At 49.0% G+C, this 15,171-nt stretch overlaps 1 protein-coding gene across 5 annotated transcripts in view; it reads left to right on the plus strand.

The window, feature by feature from the left end:
* The window catches only part of LOC119446843 (tyrosine-protein phosphatase non-receptor type 11-like), a 197,206-nt gene that overhangs the window by 33,598 nt on the left and 148,437 nt on the right, over nucleotides 1-15,171 (plus strand). For all 5 annotated transcript variants that reach the window (XR_007466205.1, XR_007466204.1, XM_037711408.2 and 2 more), the window contains exons 5-7: nucleotides 7,593-7,820; nucleotides 13,527-13,623; nucleotides 13,687-13,766. Coding sequence is in view for 3 of the 5 variants with exons in the window: in XM_037711408.2 (XP_037567336.1) it covers nucleotides 7,593-7,820; nucleotides 13,527-13,623; nucleotides 13,687-13,766 (405 nt within the window). In the remaining 2 variants the exon portion in view is untranslated. The remainder of the gene's footprint in view (nucleotides 1-7,592; nucleotides 7,821-13,526; nucleotides 13,624-13,686; nucleotides 13,767-15,171) is intronic.

Below are 15,171 nucleotides of genomic sequence, written 5' to 3' on the forward strand. Positions count from 1 at the left end.
GGTTAATTTGTTTTTATAAAGAAAAAGTAACAAAGAGAATACACAACAATTTATAACTACACTCAAGCACTTTCGACACTTTAAATGTCTGCTTGTGTGCCAACTTGCTCTGGGTTCACGCGAGCTGTGCGGTCGGTGTTGGTCGCGAGGTTTCTTTTCACAAGGACCATTTCATGCCCTTGTGTTGTGGGCTGCAAATCTAGTGATTGGCGATATGCCAAGCTGCGATGCATCAGTTTCTCTGCAAGGCAACATGCGAGCGGAGTGGGTGCAGTGCATCAGGCTGTCAGTATCCAATTGGCGGCAGGATCTAAGCATTTGCAGTCGTCACTTCATGCCGGAGGTGGACTGGGCATTTTGCCAGCTAGGCAGAGTCGCAAATGTGAGCGGCCTGCAATGTGCAGCCGCCTGTTGGCACACAGCCCAACCAGACAAACAAGGAGCTAATATAAGCATTAACCAAGTGTATTCTACTTTTCTGCTGGTGTATATCTTTGGCAGCAGTGTAATCGTGAACACATTATATTGTTAAATGTTTCAAATGTTTTGCACTTGGATACAGGAATATTAGCTCGGTGTTTGGCTGTATAAGCTCTGCACCACCAAGTAGCTGTACCATGCAGGCTGCTCAGCATAGAGTTAGTATACTAACTCTAGAGGAAAATCTGAGTGAAAAAACTGGCAGCCACAAAGAGTGTGCCATATTGCTATGGCTCATTTTTGTAATGCTAAATATATTCAAAGTATCATGCAAAAACAAGCATTAGCACGTAGCACATACATATGGACAACATGTAAAGTTCATTGCATATATTTTTCTTAAGATTGGATGGCTATTCAGAAAATCTTTATCTAAATTTCGCGGTGCGTGAAAGACGTTTTTGAAGGTGCCTTAACTAGATGGCGCCACCATACCGAAGGAGGCTTGGGTTCGCGTTTATTGTGTGTGTTGTCTGAAGCTCATCTCGGCGTCTGTGCCTGGACGGAGTAGCAACATGGTGATGCCCTTGTGGTTGCCGATTTAAATACATGGGCACTATGGGGAATTTTTCCTCTCGAGTTGTTCATATCTATCTCATGCTTACGCTAAAGCCCCTTTATCACAGCGGAAGTAGTATGGAGGGCCATTAGTTTACGCCTCCGACCATTCGTCAAAACGCTCAGCTAGCATGCGTTTACTGGAATGCCTGACATACTCGGCACGGCGACAGAACGCTTGCAACTCCTGCTGCTTAGATAGCTCTTGCTAGGGATCGACGGTCAGGTGGATAGGGGAGAGGCTTTGCACGCTGACACTGGAAGTAGACGACATGACGTCACATCACACAGAGCCAGTGAAGGCGAAGCTTAGCCCCTTATCTTAACCTCGGCAAATGTGTGCAGGAGAAAAAGCATGGCTAGGGTGGAGGATAACTTGTAATCGTCCGTAGCTATCTTAATATGAAATGCATCACTTAATTTGTGACGTGGATGTTTTGCTGGAGCTGTACCTTACACATCTACACAATTTGACCAAACCATTTCAGGGGCCCTTTAAGCTTGTGTGTAATTGGAAAGCAAAGAGCCTAAACTGCCAACGCTGTGCAGTTGGTGCAGTCAAGGTTGTATGCGACATCTGCACTTAGCGGAATCCCGGCGATGCGCAACACTCATTGAGCTGCCCGACGTGCATACATGAAATGCCGCCATATGCACCGCCGTCACAAAATTCAAGTACTATACTGAATCACAACGCTAAGCAAAAGTCTGTAAATAAATTTTCTGTGCTGCTGGCCACACTACTGGTATCGTAAAGAAGTGTTGAACTTGAGTTTTTACATGAAAATATTGCCATGCGTGTTTTACATATTCATTCCACAATCATCATCAGATCGGGCGCCCATTGCCACGCCTGTTTTGCATGTTCATTCCATAACAATCATCACATTGGGCGCCCATTTTCGGAATGGTTGTAAGTAGAAGACGAGGTGGAATATGTTGATTGTTGTGGCCGCTTCTGTAAAGGTGCCATTGGCTCCCAGTGGTCTTCTCTTGCCTTTCCTCTTGCGACAAACTGGTGGAGGTGCGGGGTAGACCTAGGCGACACCCTATACAAACTGGACCCAAAGCTGCAGACGTTACTAGCTTTCTCACCCCAAATCGCTCAAAGAAGCCGTCGCCTGTAAGGACTACCACTCAAGAAAAATGTCCACCACTATGGCAGGCTAGACGCAAGAGACCCTAACTGCTCCTGTCCCTTGGATTGCTTATGGGCCACACACACCATGATCTTTCCACGGCAACGCATTCGAGGACGTTAGATTGATTGGATGACTTCGAACGTGTTGCCAGCTTCAACGATTGGGACGACACCTAGAACATACGGTACATCTACTTCGCACTCGAAGATTCAGCACACATATCGTATGTGAAACACGAATCTTCTCTGACAAGTTGGCAACTGCTTCGCGAGACCTACAGCAGCGCTGAACTGAAAGAAGCCGAACAAGCCCTTGTGTCACGAAACCAGAGGCCAAACGAGAGCGTTGCTAAGTTTGTTGAAGAAATGTCTCGGCTGTTTCGGCGAGTGGATCCCTACATGTCCGAGACGACAAAAGTGCGCTTCTTGACGCGCGGAATCAAAGCGCAACTCTTTGCCGGCCTTGTGCGTTATCCTCCTGCCCCTGTAGCGGAATTCCTTCGTGAGGCAACAACCATGGAGTGGATGCTTCGGCAGCGGTCATCGCAATATGAGTGTCTCACAGCCACAGCCTGCTCCATCGCGACAGGAAACAAAAATGACTCTCACAGACCTCGTACCGCGCGTGGTGAGGGAAGAACTCCAAAAGGTGCAAGCTGCGGGACCCCAACCGAATGTGACTGCAATTATAGGTGTGGTTTGTGACGAGGTTCGGCAGGTTATGCAAGCTTTCGCACCCCCCTTGATCACTTATGCTGAAGCGGTGCGCGCGCCAGCACCAGTGCCAACTACAGTCCGTTTCTCGTCTCGGACGGGACAGACAGCACCGCGGTTTCCAAGCGCTGCAAGTCTGCATACGGCTATATACAGTGACCCACGACTGAACATGAGGAAGCCAAATGTTTGGCACACAGCCAACAATCGTCCACTGTGTTACTACTGTGGGGAAGCTGGTCATTTTTACCGTGACTGTACATTCCGCCAGATGGGTCTCCACTTCTTTCACCCGGACGCGCGTTGCCCGCGCCACAACGCGCGCCCTCAGGAAATCGAAGCATATCTTGCAGGACATCATCAAGTTGCGGCTCCACAACGACGGCAGTCTCGATCAGTCTCCCTAGGCGCTTTGCGCCCCCTAGCCGCAATACTTCGATTTCGTCGGCCGCATTGACTCCAGCCCATCTCGGGGAAACTTAAGAGCAGCGACCTGCGGGGGTAAGGCCGCTGTCCGTGAAACTGTCAAATTTCCTCCCTCGACACAGCTTGTGACAAAATAGCAACCTACAAGCGACCGATCGATTCCCAACATCCCACCTGATACCAAAGTTTCCGCTGTCATTATCGTTTCTGTTGATGACCATCCAGTCACTGCTCTTGTCGACACTGATGCTCTGTTCTCAGTGGTACTTTTGCAGCTGCACTGTGGAAGGTTACGACGCCTTGGGAAGGTCCGCAGTTGCACACAACCGCTTGTCGTCTTGTAACAGGGCGATGCACAGCCAGAATTCAAATCCGCAGTTCTACCTTTATTGGCTGTTTCATCGTACTGCCTCATTGTTCGCGGGAAATAATCTTGGGGATGGATTTCCTTCGGGAATATGAAGCCGTCATTAATCTGCGGGACCTACTCGTCATTCTCTAGCTAAAGTGCCATACCACTGGATGAATGCCCCCCAGAGCTAACAGTATTGTGCGTCGTTGATTGCACAGTTACACTACCACCACGTAAGCATGCTCATTGTTGAGTGCGAGTCCGATGAAAATGTCCCCGGAATCGCCGAAGGTTCCGAGCAGAGTATAACTCTGCTTCGCAAGAGATGTTGTTCAACTCTACTGCAAGGAAACGGCAACCATGCTCACAAATTTTAGTGGAGAGTTCCATCATTTGGTTCAGCACAGTGCTATACCGCACTTCGAACACCTCGACGCATCACAAGACTGTGCGTCTTCGACAGAACTGTCGGTGAGCAGTACCCATAATGCAAATGCCGTCAATGCCATTGATGTGAGCTGGCACCTGGCGCCAGTGCAGAAAGAGAGCCTCCTCAGCCTTCTGCACTTGTTCAAAGACTGTTTTGCTTCAACTTCCTGAGTAAAACAGACCCCACTCAAGAAACACCGCATCATCACTGAGTCGACTGTGAGACCCGTGCACCAACATGCCTACCGGGTTTCCCAGAGGGAGCATGATGCTATTCGTAGCCAAGTCCAGCAGATGCTCGAAGACGACATTTTACAACCTTCCACTAGTTCGTGGGCATCACCGGTTGTGTTGGTAAAAAAGAAAGGCGGCAGCGTACGGTTCTGCGTGGATTACTGCAAACTCAACAACACTACAAAAAAAAACGACGTTTATCCATTGCCGTGCTTCGAAGACTCCTTAGAGTGCCTCTGGCATGCTTGCTATTTTTTATCCATGGATTTGCGCAGGGGATACTGGCAGGATACTGGCAGATTGAAGTGGATGAGCGCAGCCGTGAAAAGACTGCCTTTATTACACTGGATGGCCTGTATGAGTTTAAGGTCCTCTCATTCTGGATGTGTTCTGCACCCACAACCTTTCAACGAATGATGGACACTGTCTCATCTGGCCTAAAGTGGCAATCTTGTCTCGTGTATTTAAATGACGTCGTAGTCTTCTCTACGACGTTTGAACAACACATGGAGCAACTTAAAACCGTCCTTCAGGCCATCCGTACCGCTGGTCTCTCCCTTAAAGGGACACTAAAGAGAAACCGGAAATTCAGCTTTAATGGTAGATTATCCTATCACGATCACAGCCATACCATTCTTACTGCGAACAGAGGTTTAATAAGCGAGAAAATAGCAAAAAACTGAAGGATAGGTACTGATGCCCCTTTAAATTTCCCGCACTGCACGTTCGTGACGTCGGAGATCACAAACGCAGCCCAGCCACGATTGGTCCGAGAGCGATTTATCGCTGTTAATAAAACGCAAAATGAAATACACCTTAAACGCACATAAACAGCATTTGCCAATTTTTTAAGCCGTTTCAAGCGTGGACGGACAAGTTTAGCGCAAAATTAAATAAGGAATAAGAAAAAATGGCGTGGCGCTACATGCGGTCGTGATAGTTTTGTAGTTTCGTTTTTGCTGCTTGCATCATCGCCCGCGCCTGTTCCGCTCTACAGTGTTGCAGTGTTTGGTTGCGTGTTGCGTGGCTCGAAAAACGTTGACTTCGCGGGAAACAGCCAGAAAATGCCTCGTTTATGTAGTGTTGAGGGCTGTATCAACGGCGCAAGGAGCTTGCTCAGGGGCAGCGGCAGTGTCGACCCGACAGTGTCCTTTCATGTGGTGCCGCACAATGAGCCTCGGCGTTCGCAATGGCTCAGTGATCTGCCAATGATAAAACGGCAAAAGAGCCGGAGAAACCGATGGTGTGCTCTCTGCATTTCTCGCCTTCAGATTATGTATACAATCCTGCCCTCAGAAAGTATCTTGGCGTGCCCCAGAGGCCAGTCCTTTCTCGAGCAACTGTCCCCATCAGTGTCGCCTTTATCGAATCCCATACTGATGCCCCTGCAGCAGCAAACTGGCGGCTCAGTGATTGCTGAACGTCATTAAAAAAAGACATGAAAAAACCACACCGAGTACACGCGCAACTTTCTACGCTTGTTCTGTCGGGAACATCATCGCCTGGCGGACCGGCCGCCTCGCCTTCCGTCGACGAAAACGAGGCTTGGCTGTCCGTCGGCGCGGCCGGCTGCTCACCGCCATCGTACGTGGAAACACCTACTGCGCGAGCACGGAGGATCATATCGTGCTCCATTTCACTGAAGTCGCTCAAATGCAGTCCTGCTTCCCTGGTGAGCTCTTTGTTGCAAGGTTCAGCATCAGCAACGGTATCCATCGCGGCCACAAATCACCTTAGCAAAAGTCGCAGCAAACGCAAATGCAGCGGCCATGCAGCCTATGATGGAGCGAGCGCCTCGGCCGTTTACGCAAGCGGTGACGTATCATGGCGCCCTCTGATTCGCTGACAGCAATGGAATCCGTGACGACACTGCTTCAATGCCGAATCTGGGGTGAGAGAAATTGAGGAAGAGATATATGGTCTTCGTTTACGAATTTCTCCGCTAATAACTCATATTTTTGCACCCAACAAAATCTACATGCATTCCTGAAGGTCCCTCTTCGAGTACAGCCAAAGCTGAGGACACACCATTGATGTAGAGCTGTGGAACTACCTGCATGACTTGTTCGACAGGGCTGTGCGAATGGTAGGGCCACAGCTGCGAACGCCAAGGGTTGTTGAGCTTGGGAGGTTGCCATTCTTTTTCAGCTGGCTGGTCCATGGCTATAGGCGAGGCTCGGTGGCTGGCCGTGCAGAGGCGGTTCATGTTGGTAAGCTTGTTCAGATGCCTGTAGTCGCCACTGTAAGGAATGCCGTAATGGTGGCGATGTGATTAATTACTTATCTCCACCTAGCGGATTTCCGCTGAACTATTACGTCATGGTGGCGATGTGGCATGCTGCCGTCCTTACATTTATTAGGGAAGGAAGGGTGAAGGCTGTGGGAATTATGAAGGTTCATATTTTTCGCGCCCTTAAGCGCTCCACTGAAGTGAAGAGAGCAGACGCCTTTTCCCCTCTTCCCGTTCGGGGAGCCAAACGGCTTTTCGCGCGGTGGCGCGACCCTCTTGGAAACCGGTTGCAAACGTAGTGATGACGTGTACGCGGAGCCTCGTGCTCATTGGACCGAGCCAAGAACAAGATGGGGCGGTCGAGATTGGCATGGCCGGCGAACACTGGTAAGAGGAGAAGACTGCGAGCCACGATGAAGGAAGGAGCTCAGGTAAACATCTTGTTCCCATCCTTTGTCGCGCCCTGCTTTTGTTCGACCACTATCGACCCCGGCAAACGTCGCGGTCGAACCTAGCCTGCTTCCACGCGAATCCCTTGGAGCAATAAAGGTTGTTGTGCTTGTTATTCTATCGTGTGTTGTCGTGTTTCTGCTTGCCCTGGTACCGCCGAAGCCCGGCCGTACGGCAAGCACAAGGGAGTCGACCGTCAAGCCTAAGCCCAAAGGCGGCGGCTTGAGAGAACCCGGAGACTACAAGGCGAAGTGAAGAGTAGAGGGGCGGCTGCTCTGGCCAGCCTGACTGAGAATGAGAATTCATGTATCTCATTGCTCGAGCCATATGCACACGTGTGGTGCTGATGATTATGGTGGATGAGGACTCTGGGTGATGAAGAGAAGCCTACGATATTGTTACGGAGTTGTATACCCATCATAATATAGATTGCTAATGGCATTAATGTCGACAATCATCGCCAAAGGATGGATGTTCCACCAATTTTTTTTAATAGTGAGTTTTGCACATGTGCTCCGTAATCTTCTGAAACAAATGCTCTTTGGCATTAAATAGCCCATGCTCTCTTTTGCTGACAGGAAGGGAAATTTGATGCCTGTGGTGGAGAGAAGTTTGACAGCCTCAGTGAACTGGTGGACTTCTATCGCAAGAACCCAATGGTGGAGACAACGGGCACTGTGGTGCATCTCAAGCAGCCGTTCAATGCGACCCGCATCAAGGCATCCACCATTGAGAACCGCGTCAAGCAGCTCTCCAAGGAGAATGGCCAGAACAGCGGCAAGGCTGGCTTCTGGGAGGAGTTTGAGGTGGGTGTGTTGCTGCTACAGAGGCAATGTACATGTCGCAGTACGAGTCTTAATGCTCGGGCTCCAAGCCTCATGAGGTCTTGTCGCATGGGATGCAGAGCGAATTCTGCACCACTGCAACAAAACCCAGGGCCCGTCTCTAGTGCGAGTGTTGAAGTCAGTCGATGCTGAAAGTATGTCAAGGTTGCACAGTCATTACGTTAGTATGTATCTTGCAGGTCAGTTCCATAAATGTGTGATTATTCATACATTTTGTGGCCTATCTGGGGTTGAAAAGTAAGTCGGTAATTGAGCGAGACCTTCTCGCTTGTAGGGTAAATTTGACTAAATGCATTTTGTTGCGTTAAAACAACTTTGGTACCCTGGCGATAATTTCAGGTGATGCGAACAGGGGCGGATCTAGGTTTTTTCTGAGGGGGGAGTCAGCTTCTGTCAGTGATGATGATTATGAAAGTAGTTTTTCTTATTTACTAAAATTCACCGTTTCTGCTCACGATAAACCCGCCTCTTATAGCTTGCTGTAGACTTTTAGCGAAGCCAGGTATCGGTTTCTCCAAACTTATAAGAAAAGAATGTTTCCCAACACAGCCATGTGCTTGTCGGCTGTGCCTTATAATTCATCTAAGTCTCAAAGTCTAGTTGGTTCATGTTCCTGAGTCTAAGACTCGGGAACAACATGTGAAGGTTTTTTTGTTTTTCCATAGACTCAATGCAAAAAAAAAAAGTCCGCTTAAGACGCCTCAGACGTACTCTTCGGTTAAGACGAATTTTCGGAGTGATCACCACCGCTACCGATCTGGAAGACTAGTGTGCCTCGATGCGCCGCGCCCCCGGGCGCGCGCATCGAGGCACCGTATCGGAGGCCTGCGGCGCACATTGTTGGTGGACAGAGGCGAAAACAAGAAGAGGAAACAAAAAAAAAAGAAAAAAAAAAAACGCTGGGCGATCGTAGCCCACCATTTTCCGTAAGTGCGCGCAAACTTTTTATCTTATTACAGTGAAACCTCGATGATACGATCACGGCTAATAAGAATTTCCGTATGATACGAATTTTTCTGTGGTCCCGGCCGAGCCCCATTACTTTGCAACGTGCTAGAAAACGGTTGTTACGAATCTATTTTCGACCCGCGTCGGTTGATACGAATAAATGCCGCCCCACCGACGGCCGCGAAAGAGAACAGCGCGCAGTCACGCGCTTTCTGCCTTTCTCTTTTGGTGCGGAGGCGCGGACGCGACGCCGGACAGCGCGGAGGCCGCGAATGAGCGCGAAGAGTTCGAAGCGGTGGCGCTTTTGTTGCTTTTGTGCTTTTCCGCGTGCCATCGGGCGGAGTGGCTGCCGTGCTTCGGGCCGCGTTCTTTTTTGCGCCATTTTGCCTAGTCGCAGCGAGCTATGTCTACCGAGATACGATCTCAGCTGATTCGCGCGGCCGTACGCCGAGGCGCAGGAGCCTCCGTTGGCACGTCTTTCGTCGGCTGCGTTATCGGTGCCGATGGCACAGGGCGATTGTGGGTTTCGCTGCTGGAGTCGCACGGTGCAAGGTTGCGCTCGTTCAGTCGGGTGCTCCTCCGCTTGTCCCGCTAATCGCCGTATTTTTCATGCCGTAGGAGCGCTTCCGTATTCCGAAGGCGTGCTTCGTCCAAAGTTTATTCGCCAACGAGCGACGATCCATCACTAACCTGGGAGTTCTCAGTAATCCGAATTCTGTGTGTCAAGTGAAGACGCTGGCGTGGTTTACGAAGCAGACAACTGCGGTTGCCATCTTGCCCCTGCCACAGCAACAACCAATGGAGAGACGCCTTTCAGCACAGGCAGCCAATCGGAGGCCTGCTTTTATCAGAGGGCCTGTGTGACTACCTATCGCAGACCCACGCTTCTTTGGTGTTTGTGCGTTTGTTACAAGTTGGCGACGACGGACGAATTGAGAAGCGGAACGGCGGAACTTTGAGCTTTCGAACGATACCAAGATGGCGGCGCTCGGTGGCGGGAAATACGAGATATGGCTCCGTGAACTGTGGTGATTTTGCGCGATTTAAAGCTGTTTTCTCATCCTGCGCACTGACGAATTAAACTTTTTCGGGCAATTTCAGTTTCAGCCAAACCATTTTGATGCAGCGTAGATTAGGCGTTGCAGATACCCAAACGCGTGGTTTTCAAAAATAGATTTTTCTTGCGATTTTCGCGATCTGATCCCCGCGTCCCCCCTTAATTTAGCTAGTTTTAATTGTGTTTCGATGATACGAATTTCGACTAATACGAATATTTTTAGTGACCCCGTGAGATTCGTATCATCGAGATTCCACTGTACTCATAATGATGATGAAATATTTTTTTTACGCATGTCTCGGACTTACGGCCGTCACTGCACGTTGCATAGCACAGCTTGCAACACTGACACCGCGTTGCAATGCCGATAACGCGTTCCAGCAGACCCGCTCTATGAATGCGTCCCTCTCTCTCTCTCTCACATCGCGCAAAACCTCTTCTTCACCTCGCAGAGCACGAGCGTGCGAACGCGCTAGCTGTGGACGAAGACGATGATGCTCGAACGCAATCATACGGTTCGAATAAATTCATGTTTTGCAAGTGTGGCTGTATAGCTGAGTGGTTACGACGCTCGTGTTGGGACTGTGGATACGCGGGCTCGAATCGCGCCTCGGCAAGAACGTTTACTTTTTTCTATTTCTTGATAGTTTCTTGATACGAACCACAAATTACGGCTGGCTTAAACAGCTTCGCTGTTAAAATAAAAAAAGTGGAGGAACTCTCCTGGCCAGTGCCGTTTCTCAGAGGGGGCATGTGACCTCGCGTCATCATACGGGTCCTACAGGCTATGACTTGTGAGGCAGGCGGAAGATGCCTGCTCGAACTGCATAGTGAACTTTTTCCAGCAGCACGAAAGCACGGAAGGATTTTTAAGGTCATTAGGTGAGATGACGTCATTTGTGGCTGCTCGCCAATTTGCACAGAAGCGACAAATATCCATCAATGACTGCCATCATCCGTCAATCCGATAAGATAAGAATCTATCAATCCGATAAGATGAACAAATTTTCATGGTCCCTTCAAATTCGTCTTAAGGGAGTTTACTGTACTTTATAAAGAGCTATCACTCGAGCTATGGTTGAATCATTGGAATCGACGAGCACAGTAAAAAATTTTGAAGCAGGCAAATCTTTATGAAACGAGAAGGCGAACAAAAGGTGGCAGCAGCATCAATATTGCTGATGTTTAGGGCATTTGTCTGATAAATCAATCCAATCACTTTCCTTCCAGCTGGAAGGAAAGTGGCGACTTTTAAATACGAATTACGCGAGCGACGATCCGAAGCACGGAAGCAGAAGGTAGCAGACGACGTAAAAGCACCACCCACAGTACTCGCTGCGCCTGCGCGACAATCGTTGCAGCCGCCGGCTGGCGGTGGCGCCGAGCAGACGCCACGCGCTCCGGTGTTCCCTTTAACAGTGGACCGATCTTTACGTCGCCAACAGCTGTACTCCGAGGTGAAAGACCCAGATATTCCCTCTCCTTTTGCTACTAACTCCTCTCCAAATAGATTTTTTATTAAGCGCATTTCTGCCATCGGTGTCGCCGTTGCCGTGAGGTTCCGTATAAAGTCCCACGGCGATAACATCGTCGCTGTGAGCCGTACGCTATGTGTGCGATTGAAATCGTATGAGGGGTGCCGGCAATCGCGGCCTAATGTAGTGAACGCGAGGGACGAAGGCAGGTCGGAAGCGTGCGGTTCGTCATGGGGCCGAGGCGACTGGGAGGGGGGGCGTGCGTTCTGCTCTGTTGGCTGCTGCTGACAGCGTGGCCGCACCCTATCTTGAAAGCGATCTGCGATGATGGCGAAGTGCGCGCCCGCGCGGTCCTCATATTCAAAGCGATCTGCGATGGGGACAATGTGCATGCGCCGAGTGCCGGTAACTTCGTATGCGCTTTGCTTTCGACATTTAGTTCGTGTTGAAGCGAGACGAGAGACAGCGCATTTTGCGAGCTGCTGCTGGCGCGCTTTCTCACCCCGGCGTTTTCACAGCGAGTTTCCGCGGTCATCGAACGAGATGTGTTGATGTTGACCTGTGCACGCGTAACACCGTGCTATACACGTTTTACAGCGACGCTGTATATGCCTAGGCGAAACGTCCATCCATGCCCAGGGGACGTTTCGCCTATGCATATACAGCGTCGCTTTAAAGCATGTAAGAAAAGTGATTGGATTGATTTATAATCAGATAAATGCCCTAAACGTCAGCAATATTGACGCTGCCGTCTTTTGTTCGCCTTCTCGTTTCATAAAGATTTGCCTGCTTCAAAATTTTTTACTGTGCTCGTTGATTCCAATGATTCAACCGTAGCTTGAGTGATAACTCTTCATAAAGTACAGTAAACTCCCTTAAGTAAGCGAATCTTTACAACTTTAAATGGCCAATTAAACTACTATCCTTGTTTCGTATAGCTCTCTACTAATTTTCTATCGCAATCGATCCTTCACCTTTCGGGCGAAACTGTGACTTTTTATTTTTTGCGCATGCGCGCTGGTTCCTGCGGAGGGCCGTCCTGGGTAGGGACAGACGTTTTGCCTAGGCATATACAGCGTCGCTGTAAAACATGTATAGCATACCTGATTAAATCAAGCAGGCTAGGTGACTATTTGTCACCGCCCCGTTTGCAATGAAATCATCATCATTATCACCTGAAGTTTCTCTGGCGTGATCGACAGACGGTGACGTTCTTCCTCGGACTCATGGTCCTGTGATGCATTCTCCGCTTTTGCACAGTCCCGCTTTCGCTGCCTGTGTTCACATTGTCTGTATTTACGTTGCTGCTGTCGACGCCTCTTCGCTTTGTTAGCTTTTTCCTCCGGCCTGAACGCGCTACGCCACACCCCTGGCTTTTTGAGGTAACGATAAGAGTCAACTAATGACACCCTGAGGGGGAACTAAGTTAATCAGGTCCGAAGGTGCTCGCACGGACATGGGCATGCTTGACACAAGAGACGTGGCCTCATTCGCTCGATGTCGCCGACGGGACGAGTAGGGCACGGCCGGCGTCAGGAGGTCCAAGTCGTTCATGAGAAAAAATAACTATGGCAACTTCGCGACACCACACCCCTACAGAAAACAGCTAACTTTAATTACTTTAATTACAGCTAACTTTAACAGCTACAGAGCCAGCTAGCTTTAATTCTACACGGCTGCTACCACTCATATTTGCGAAAAATACTTTTGACGAATGCTGGTGGCCGTATTTTTTGCAACAGGACCATCGCCCTGTCAGCGAGGGGTGATGCAGAAATCTGAGGGGGGAGGGGGGGTCAGGACATCCGGACATCCCCCTGATCCGCGCCTGGATGCGAATGTATCGTGCAGTGCTTTGATATTTTTAAAGAGGTTCTACTGTGTTGTAAATGAAAGAGATGGTCAAATTTGGTATGACAGAAAAATATGTGGTGGCCTTTGTGAACTGCCGTCGTAGAATGTTGAAAGGACAAACTGAATGAATACTTTTTTTTTGCACTGACAGGCGGTGTTGGCCTGTTCGTGTGAGATGATTGAATAAAATGGGTAAATCAACTAGGGTTAAAAATTTACCGTAGATTGACAGTGTCATTTGATAGGAAAGGCTATTGTTGTATGTTTATTAAGGCATTAACAATATTGCATTCATGGCAACTGTTAACAAGATTTTTGGTCATTTTTGAACAGCATTTGCAACAGCAGGAGTGCAAAAATCTCTACAGTAGGAAAGATGGACAGAGGCCTGAGAACCGGGCTAAGAACCGCTACAAGAACATACTGCCATGTAAGTGCACAGGTCTCCTTGGCTTTGCACTGGCTTTGCATGAATTCCTTTTCCCTCATGCAGTTGATGCAACAAGAGTGCACCTGCAAGATGTGGACCCTGACACCCCGTACTCAGACTACATCAATGCAAACTACATAAAGGTTGGTGCCCACAAGGAGCGTTATTGTGCGAATGCATTCTTGATGGCCTTTCCACTTTGTGCTACTTGCAGCAGAATGAAATGCTTGGCAATGCATAACCCTACACAGAAGACATTGGGAGTAAGAGCATGTGGGGTGCTTGCATACACTGCGAGTTCGAGCTTAGATGAAAAGCTGCAGTCCGGTGGCACCATCAAAATAATGAGTGAATGGCCACCAGTGAAAGCGACCTTTCAACTTTTGTTTTGCAGTTCAGTAGTACCTTGATCATACGTTTTGGAAATAAATGTGGGAAAATACACACTCGAACCTCGTTATAACGAAGTTCAGGGGGGAGGCGAAATAACTTGGTTATATTCATTATTTCGTTATATCAATTACAACCGTTTACTGCACTGTATGCCCAGTGGGATGCTAAGCATGCTAAGAAAAATACCACCTTGCAGCCCGTCATACCGTTTTGCGACCACTTATGCGACGAAAATCGAATGCAAGACAAATATTTGGCTCATTCAGAGCCTGTATTCTGTACTAGCCCTTGCCATGCTCCTTTGTTCTAGGCGTTGCAAGCAAAATAGTTCCTTTTCAGCGGTGGCGGCTGTGTTGATGCCATTTTCGCTGATTTCATGAGCATCGAAGAAACGACGCAGTAGGACAACCACGTCAAGTGCCTGTGACGACGTTGGCATGTTGAACGTGTGCGTATTGGAGCCCATGTCGTCTTAGTCGTCACTTGTGTCGGTTCATCTGGTGACATCTGCCATAGTACCGTCGTCGGTTGGTTGCTCTGTAGTCGCCGCATCAGCGTTGACGTAATCGCAGAACAATTCATCGGCTGCGACAACACCGGCATCGATGAGCGCCTTCCACAACACTTCAACTTCCTTAGCCACGTTTTCTTCTGCATCAGATTCAGCACTAGCGGAGTAACGCGCGCAGCAGAGTAACTTCGCACAAGGCATGCCGGAGGCTGTTGGCTATCGTGCTTGCAGAAACGCTCATACACAAGGCTTGCAGCATCTCATAGCCTTGTACTAGTTGATTTTCGTTTCGCACTGCAAACTCATATTAAGAAGTACGCGATCAATTAAGCTCTTGTGGTAGCCTGCCTTGAAGGACATAATGACGCCTTGGTCAAGAGGCTGTATAAGTGACATGCAGTTCGGTGGCAAATAACTAAGTTTAATGTTGCGTAGCGCAGCACTTGTGTGGTGGGCTGTGCAGTTGTCAAGAAGCAAACAGACCTTGTGTTTCTGCTTCTTGAGTTGGTCGTCCCAATTTTGCAGCCATACCGCAAAGATGTTGTGTGTCATCCATGCTTTTCGATTGGACATATACTGGACTTCCAGCTGTCGCTTCCCCTTAAAACATTGCGGCGATGAGCTGTACTAACAAGTGCAGGCAC

The sequence above is a fragment of the Dermacentor silvarum genome, chromosome 3 (genome assembly GCF_013339745.2).
Source record: "Dermacentor silvarum isolate Dsil-2018 chromosome 3, BIME_Dsil_1.4, whole genome shotgun sequence".
Classification (NCBI taxonomy): Eukaryota; Metazoa; Arthropoda; class Arachnida; order Ixodida; family Ixodidae; genus Dermacentor; species Dermacentor silvarum.